Below are 8,752 nucleotides of genomic sequence, written 5' to 3' on the forward strand. Positions count from 1 at the left end.
TTCCCACACAGGCAAGCAAACCCTCAAGCCCCAAACAAACCCTCTGCATTTGAAATTACAAAGTGAGAGGGTCAGAAATACTATTTTTTTGGCAATTTGCCTGCTCTGCCTTGGCATCTGCCTTTCTGACGTTCATTTGCTGGGCCAGAGCATGCACAGGCTCTCACCACAACACCCTATCACTCACCAGGTCATAGTCTTCCATGACCAAAGCCTGGTGAACAGGCCAGGGAAAAGAGCAGATTCTTGAGTTGTTTTGTTTGTTTTTGTTTGTTTTTCAGCTTTTCATTTGTTTCCTTTGCTGTTCTGGGTCAAGGCTGCCCCTCCATGCTGCTGCTTGGACTCAAGAACTTGCTCACAGCAGATCTTTCTGCTTCTACCCACCAGAAGCAGAGAGGCAACGAGGCCACTGACCCAACTGAGGTCACTGGGACTGCTTCTCTGAGGCACAAAAACCACTGCAGAGATCCTCAGAACAGCCCCTCAGGAATGCTGATAGTTCAGAACATGGTCTCCTGGACCGAGCCTGAAACCTGTGGCCATGGGATGGGAAAAGGACACAAAGTGAGGTAGGAAAGGTGGAGCCAAGCCATCCTCATCACTGACCTTTGTTTCTGCTTAGTTGTGGCACTGCCCCATGAGAAAGAGCTGGCTGAGGGGGGATGTTTGTGAAAATCCACTGCCACCACTTGGTGTCATTGGTGTCCCTAGCTTAGTGGAGTGCTCCTTGTCACACTCATTTGCCTGGGACTGGCTGCCCTGCTGTGCCCTCTGCAAAGCCATCATGATGGCCCATCTGTGCCAATGGCTGTGAAGTCAAAGAATCATGGAATCATTTCCTTTAGGATCATCCAGTCCAACCATTAACCCAGCACTGCCAAGGCCACCACTAAACATGTCCCTCAGCACAACATCTACACGGCTTTTAAATCCTTCCAGGGATGGGGACTCTACCACTACCCTGGGCAGCCTGGGGCCAGGGCCTGATAACCCTTTTGGTGAAGAAATTGTTCCTAATATCCAACCTAAAAGTCCTCACCTCCCTCAGCTTTGCAGATGCTGCCAGAGCTGGAGCTGGCGCCGCATCCCTGGCACTGACGGCACCAGCAGATCCCAGCTCTGCACACGTGTTCCCTGGACACGTCACCCTCAACACCCTTTATTTAATTTAATTTTTTTAACAACCTCCAGGGACTTGGTGTCCAGACTGGGATTTGAAAGGGAATTGACAAAGTCTTTGGCCAGAAATGCCTTTATTTCCCACTGGGTGTGAATTAAACCTGGTTTTCCCTCCCTCCTTCTGCCAAGGACAGTGTGTCAGGGCACCTGGCCAAGCTGTCTGCTGGGGTGCAGAAAGAAAACCCAGGGGATAGCAGTAAACGTGTCAGCTTCTGAGGGAAGCCCCCAGATGTGGACCAGGAAATGTTTCTGCCACACTGGGGGCCTCTTGGCTTCAGTGCAACCTGCTTTAGCCAACCAAAATGCCAAAGAATGAGAACAAACCCCAAAAGCTTGGATTTCCACCATCTCCACACTAGGGCCAGGTTAGTGACCTGAGCATCTTCTACATAACAAGGCTGGGGACCCCTCTAGCTCTGTGCCTCTCTCTACTGATCCCTCTCACCAGTCCCTGTGTCACCTTGCCCAGGGATGGACAGGTCAGCTGGGACCTTTCCAGGGAGCAGAATCAGAGTCACTGAGGAGACCACACAGCCACTCCCCCTGCCTCCCCCCCCTCAGCCTCCTCTTCTCCACACTGAACACCCCAGGTCCCTCAGCTGCTCCTCATAAGTCTTGTTCTTCAGCCCCTTCCCCAGCTCCCTTGCCCTTCTCTGGACAGGCTCCAGCCCCTCAGTATTTTCCCTTGTCAGGGTTTAACACTGGCCCAGCAATTAAACCAAGTGACAGACGCTCTCTATTAATCACTCTCTCCTCCCTGATAAAGAAAGGAGAGAGAATAAGGGAGAGAGACAGATGGGTTGGAAACTAAACTACACAGCTTTAATGAAACAGTAATGATAAATAGGAAAAATATTAAATATATGCAAATATACAAATAGACAGGAAAATTGATCCCATGTTCCTCTCCCTTTTCCCCCAATAACTCTCACGTCACCACCGAGGCTGCTGGGCAGCCCTGGGAAAGTCCAGACTGGAATCCTGGAGCCAGCAGCAGTTGGAAGCTGGAGACGGGAACACACAGATATGGGCTGGGATGGATCAGGACCACAGGCAGAGGAAGGGATGGAATCCTCCCAGGATGCTGAAGGAAACAGGGAACAGGTGAAGAAAGGGAAGCAGGAAAGGCAGGAAGGGCAGGAAGCTGGAATCTGGAAGCTGACTTGACCCTTGTGATCCCTCAAATTTATACTGAGTATGAGGTGTATGGGATGGAATCCTCTGTTTGGTCAATTCTGGCATCTATCTTGTCTGTTCCTCCCCAAAGGAGGCTGCAGGTGGGACCTCTTTATTCCTTCTGGAGGGCAAAATGTTCCTCAGAGCTGAGCAGCTCCTTGGTTCTGCAGCCCATTCTCCAGCAGTAACTGTAACCATGGAGTGGGATCAGTCCCAGGAGCAGACACTGCCTGAGAAACTTGCTGTTCATTTCAGCAGTGCAGCTCCTGACAAGAGACTGAGCTGAAAGCAAAAGTACAAGACAGAAAATCCCCTTTATCCTGGCCCAAACCAGGACATTCCTGTAGTGAGGGGCCCCAAACCGAACCCAGGATTCGAGGTGGGGCCTCACCAGTGCCTCTGGGGGCGGGCACCAACAAAAAATCCTTTGAGAAACCCAACTCTTGCCGGGCTGGGCTGGCTCCTCGCCCACGGCGCGGGAGGTGGCAGCATCCCCAGCAGCTCCGCAGGATCCGCCGTGCCGGAGGTAGGGGGGCTCCGGGAAGGGGACACGGGGGTTTCTGCTCTTGCCTGTGGGACAGGCAGTTCCTCTGTCCCCTCGGGGTTTCTGCTGTTTCTTTGGAGCTGACCTCCTGCCGGGGCTCTGTGTGGAGCAGCCCGGTGGGGCTGAGCCCATGTTTGTGCCGTGATTCACCCGGCGGGAACCAAAGAGCTGAACCGGGAAGGGTGGGAACTGGCAAGAGGAGGGGAGCGAGAGGTCTGGCCACCTGGGCTCATCTTGCTGGGGACAGTCTTGGTGAGTCCAAGCCTGCTCTGCTCTGGGAGGTACCCTAGGGAGATGTAGGCTCCTGTGGGAGATGTTGGAGCGTTTGCCCAGGGCACCAGAAACACATGCACAGCCGTGCCTGGGACAAGCTGGCTCTGTGGAGAAAAAGAGGTGGATAGAAGTGTGGTGATTATTTTTCTCCCTGGTATGTCTCTGGGTGCTGATTTCCAGGTGCCCTGGGTAGCAGGATGACGCTGTGGAATGGCTCCTTCCCCTTCTACCCCAGTGCCAACACCTGCTTCCCCTTCGACACCACCTGGGCCATCATCATCTCCATCTTCCTCTCCATGTTGGCCACTTTCCTCATCATCCTGCCAGGGATCCGGGGCAGAGGGGTAAGTGGAGAGGCTGGGGATGCTCAGCTCTCTGGTCCCTGCCCTGTGCATCCCATATGTTTCCTCCTTCCCAGCCTCCACAACAGACCTGGGGAGCAGACATGCCCACAGGTTCATGACTAGGGCTGTGAGATCTCTTGCAAGCCTTGGTGTGAGCTGCAGCCCAACCCAGCATCTAACCCCATCCTGGAGACCCCAGGCTCCACCATCCCAAATTTACAAGGTGTCCAGATCTGAACTTGGCTGAATTTCTCTGTGAGCAAGCCTGAGTGATCTCAGGGGAGTGGAAAAACAGGGTGAGGTTCAAAGGCAGCACTCCACCTTCCCTGCAACACCAACAAAAGGAGGAGGAGGAGTGCTCCATGCATGCCCCAGCACAGCTCCCCGGCCAGTGGCCAACTGGCCCCGCTGCCAGCCCACCCCTGGCACACTGCCTGCTTGTCACCCTCCCAGGGGACACAACATGAGACCCTCGGCTGCTGCTTCTGTCTCCAGGTGTGGCCAGCTGCCAGCACACCCACAGACATCAGGCTTGGATCAGTGTGGAAATCCCATCACAGAACTACCCAAGGGAGTGTCCCCATCCTCCATCCCACAGCAGCTTTCCCAGATGAGCTCCTTGGACTTTCTTGCTCTGCCAGAATCTCCCTGCTGCCTCCCTCATCAAGGATGTCCCTGCCACATGTCCCTCATGCTACCCACTCTCCCCAGTGGAGGGACAAGCTAATTTCTCACCAGTTGCCATTTCTAAATTACATGCTTGGTGATGAGAACCCCACGGCAAAATCTGACTGAGACCTCTCCCTCTTCACAGAGACTCTTCTGGTTGCTGCGGGTGGTGCTGAGCCTCTTTGTGGGAGCAGTGGTCCTCAGTGAGTAGCAGGGTCCTGGAGGGGAGCTCAAAGATGGCCAGGACACAGGGAATGGAGGAGAAAGACAAGGGAGGCCAAACAGAGCAGCCAAATGCCAGCAAAATCCAGCCTGGAGGATGGGTTTCTGGGGAACTGACCCCTGCCTGTGTCTGGGTTCTGGCTCCTGCAAGCAGTGGGAGGTGCAAGCACTCGTCTGTCTTCTCTCCAAGGGCAGGTGGTTGAGCAGCTCCAGGGCAGTCACTGAAAGCCCACAGCCAGCTGCCAGGGGACCCAGACAAACTGACAGATGCTCATCTGAGGACTTGACAGTGGCCAAACATCAGCCCCATTGTATCTAGGCCTAGGGACTGCAGTGGGTCTGAGGAGAAACCAACACAAGTGGGGGACTCAGGGCCATGGTCTGGATTTGATATTGGGGAAAGCTTCCAACCCCTGGGGCTCACAACCCAGGCCTTGGGATGGGGTAGATGGTGCTCTGGCAATGGTGAGCATCATGGGAGGTGCTTCCAGCACTAGATGTCTTGCCACCAGGCCATGACTAACCTTCAAAATCTTCACAGCTGTACAGTTCACCAGGGACTGGGAGACTGGCTGGGTGATGGCAAACACCTCCTACAAGTCCTTCAGCAGGGCCCTGGTGAACGTGGACATTGGGCTGCACATTGGCCTGGTGGGGCTGAACATCACACTCGTGGGTGAGTGCAGATCACAACAGGAAGGGATTGGGTGCATGTTTAGCAGCTGCGCTCCTGGGTACCAGGGCTCTGGGACCTCAAGCCCCCAGACCAGTCAGTCTTGGAGCTGCCCCAAGGCTGAGAAGGGTCCTTAACCTTCATCACCTGGCAGGAAACCCGGTGAATCAGCTCAATGAAACCATCAGCTACAACGAGCACTTTGCCTGGAGTTTCAGTGCTGACTACGACCACAGCTACAGTGCAGGCCTGGAGAAGGGGCTGCCCAGCCCCATCCTCTACGTGGCAGAGAAGTTCAGCAGGCAAAGCCCCTGCAGTGTGCACGGGCAGTACCGCATCTCCGGCCACTACGCATCAGCCATGCTCTGGTGAGTTGGAGAGAGAGGTCAGCCCTATCCCTGCTCAGTGGGGAGGTGAAAAGACCCAGGCAGAGCAGAGGCATCTTGATGGAGCCAACCTCTTCTGTGCAAGGCCATGCCAGAGACTTTCCTGATCTTTGGCACCTGCCCTTCTGCAGAACCAGGGCTGCTCATGCTTCCCAGCCTGCCCATCTCCCCAGAGCCCTCTTCTGTGTCCTCAGCCCTGATGTGCAAAATTTAAGTTGGAGAAAAATTATTCTCCCTTTAAACGAAAGCAGATGCAGCGGTGTGGGGCATTATGGCAACAGGGTCCTTTCCTAAGCAAGATGCTGAGCCCTGACAAGACCAGTTGTGAGGGGGTTCCTCTTGCATGTCCCAGAGGGCATGAGACCTGCGGGTGGGGAGCAGGAGGATGCTTGGAGGTGATGGTCTTGTGATGTAGAGCTGAGAGCTCTTGTGTGTATTGTGATTGTGGAGTCTCAGGGCAACCCCATGTGCTGCAGTGGTTGTAGGAAAGGCACTGCAGGCAAAGGTGACTCTTGATGATTCCCTCAGTGGACGTAGGCTCCAGGTCCCTGTCTGTATCTTCCTTTCTATTGTCAGAAAAAATAACTAGCCCTGCCTAAACCCTCCTGCTCTTGAGAAGGAGTATTTCAAGGCAGGGGTGTTGATGTGAACTTATTTTTTGTTATTATTCTTGGAATCAGAACAATTTGTTAGCCTCACCTCCACAGCCTCACACACAGGGCAGGGCTGGCAGCTGGGCCCACTCCAGGTGCTGTATCAGGTGTGGGCATGGCTTGCTCTGCCCTTCTCCAAACAAAGGTCTCCCTTGTTTCAAGTCTTCCTTTGAATAGGTGGGAACTGCCTGGGGGTGGCATTGGGAGAGGACCAAAAGAGACAGAATTAAGTAGGATGGACCTCAGAATGTTTCTCCTCCAGTCCCCTGCCCAGAGCAGGGCTGATGTTAAAGCCGCATCAAGGTGCTTTGGGCTTGCTGATTTCAACTCTGGACGTCCCCTGGCATGGAGATCCCTCTCCACCCCTGTCCCACAGCTCCACCATTCAGACAGTGACAGAATTGTTTGGGTTGGAAGGGATGTCCTTAGACCAGCCTGTCCACCCCCCCTGCTCAAGCAAGGCCAGCTACAGCAGGTTGTCCAGGGCTGTATCCTTCCACTGGGACATGGAGAGGAGACCCTGGGAAGGGAGTCCATGCATGACACTTTCTGCTTGGTTTGTGGTCCTCCTGCAGGATGGCCTTTTGCACCTGGCTCATTTCCATCCTGTTGTTCTCCATGCCCATCCTGCTCTACGGTGGCTTCATGCTCCTCCTCACTGCTGTGCTGATGCTCTTCTCACTGCTCTTCTTCTTCACTGCAAAGAACACTCCAAAATGTCCTATCCAGTTTGGTCCAGCTTCCCTGAAAACAGACTATGGTGGATCCTTTTGGCTGACATTAGCAACAGGTGAGTGCTGAGCTGCCTCCTGGGCCTTTTGTTTGCCATCCCTGCAGTGGTGATGCTCAGTGATGCCGCAACAGTGCCTCTTTTTTTCCCCGACTGGTGGCAGAAAATGATTCTGTTGTTGTTGTTGTTCAGTTACATAGAAGAATTTGGGATGGCATCAGTAAGAAGGGGGGGGGAGGAAAGAGCTGCCCAGCCAGGAGGTCTGAATGGCCAAAGCTGTCTGCATGGAGGGGTGCCCAGAGGAGGGCCACAGAAGTCGTGACTTGCAGAGTCAGGGGAAAACATGGCCTGGAAGGACCTTCAGGGGTGTCTTTCCCAGTTCTTGCCCAGAGAAGGACTCACCTCAAAGCCACGTTAGCCTCGTTCAGTCTGGTGGGGGATGTTCCTGTGGCTGGAGATCCCCTCTCTGCCTTTTGGGACCCCACAGCTCTCCCACTCCTGGGCAGCAATTTTTTCTTCTTATCACAGTAGAATTGCCCATGTTACAACTGTACACTCTCCCAGAGGAGAACTCCCTCCTTTTTTCCTTTCAGTAGCAGAAGATGGCAATGAGATCCCCCTGTAGACTCCTCTTTTTCAGGCTAAACAAGCCCAGCTCCTGCCACCTGTCCTCACACATGGGGGACAGCCCCAGCTCCCATGGACATATGCCCCAGTTCATTGTCTTCTCTTTTCTACTGGGGAGCCCAAACTGATGGCAGAGTCAAGATGTGGAGAGGGAAATTAGATCTTCCCTTGACCTCCTGGGTGATGCCACAAGCTGATGAACTCCAGCCCCAGATGCAGGTCTGGATGGGACTGGGACACAGTGGGCAGGAGGTTCTAATGTGTCCCTGTGCATTGCAGGGCTGCTGTGCCTGCTCCTGGGGTTGGGCATCATCATCCTGAACTCCGTGCAACCAGAGAAGCTGAAGCTTGTATTTAACCTGGACAAGGGAAAGAGAAAAGAAGAGGAGGGGTGGTACAAGTCCTACCTACCAACTGAGACCAGCTCCTCTGCACAGGAAGTGCTGATGGTCCCCCTGGGTGAGCTTTGTGAGGTGACAGCCACCCAGCTGTGAGGCACTGGGGTGAGGCAGGGCAAAGCCTGAGGACACCTCTCCTGAATTCACATTCCAGTCCAACCCCACCAGCAGTCCTGGTGGGAAAAAAACCTCGTAGGCCCTGCTTAGAAAGCCACCCCCCACCCCCCCAGTGCCCGGAGTATTTCAAATGAGATGGTTATTTTTAATAAAGTTTTATTGAAAATACTAATTCTTGATGGAAATCACATGGGTGCAACGCAGCCATCACGTGGAAGAAATCAGGAACTTAACACCAAGGGTCTTCTCTCAGAAAGAAAAGAACCAAAATACTTAAATGATGTTTACAGTTTACCAGACTGAAGCTGCCCAGGTCTGCAGCATTCAGAAATAACCTTCTCCCTCTCCGCTCCATGGAGTCTCCATGGTTCCAGAGCCCATCTTCTGCTTGGAGTAAGGCAGCTTGAAGCACTTCATGTCTCACCTTGTTAGGTTTGACTCCATGGTGTACCTAGCCAGCTCGAGTCTGCTCCAGCTACATGGGGGTAACTCCCCTTCCCTTCCCTTCCCTTCCCTTCCCTTCCCTTCCCTTCCCTTCCCTTCCCTTCCCTTCCCTTCCCTTCCCTTCCCTTCCCTTCCCTTCCCTTCCCTTCCCTTCCCTTCCCTTCCCTTCCCTTCCCTTCCCTTCCCTTCCCTTCCCTTCCCTTCCCTTCCCTTCCCTTCCCTTCCCTTCCCTTCCCTTCCCTTCCCTTCCCTTCCCTTCCCTTCCCTTCCCTTCCCTTCCCTTCCCTTCCCTTCCCTTCCCTTCCCTTCCCTTCCCT

The 8,752-nt window shown here is 53.9% G+C and overlaps 1 protein-coding gene across 1 annotated transcript; it reads left to right on the forward strand.

The window, feature by feature from the left end:
* The first annotated feature begins 2,773 nt into the window (after positions 1-2,773).
* On the forward strand, positions 2,774-8,163 carry DUOXA1 (dual oxidase maturation factor 1). The gene is made up of 7 exons (XM_071754529.1): positions 2,774-2,881; positions 3,353-3,516; positions 4,331-4,388; positions 4,949-5,083; positions 5,235-5,448; positions 6,695-6,909; positions 7,756-8,163. Exons 2-7 carry the CDS (start codon positions 3,370-3,372, stop codon positions 7,968-7,970), a joined length of 984 nt encoding a protein of 327 aa, XP_071610630.1. The 5' UTR covers positions 2,774-2,881; positions 3,353-3,369; the 3' UTR covers positions 7,971-8,163.
* The last annotated feature ends 589 nt before the right edge of the window (positions 8,164-8,752 follow it).

The sequence above is a fragment of the Heliangelus exortis genome, chromosome 11 (genome assembly GCF_036169615.1).
Source record: "Heliangelus exortis chromosome 11, bHelExo1.hap1, whole genome shotgun sequence".
Taxonomy (NCBI): domain Eukaryota; kingdom Metazoa; phylum Chordata; class Aves; order Apodiformes; family Trochilidae; genus Heliangelus; species Heliangelus exortis.

Excerpts from the sequence above, each read along its gene's own strand:
- DUOXA1 (XM_071754529.1), top strand. The coding sequence starts at position 3,370 with ATGACGCTGTGGAATGGCTCCTTCCCCTTCTACCCCAGTGCCAACACC. Across the intron at positions 5,084-5,234 it reads GCTGAACATCACACTCGTGG|GAAACCCGGTGAATCAGCTC; the intron begins GTGAGTGCAGAT and ends ATCACCTGGCAG. Across the intron at positions 6,910-7,755 it reads TTGGCTGACATTAGCAACAG|GGCTGCTGTGCCTGCTCCTG; the intron begins GTGAGTGCTGAG and ends TGTGCATTGCAG.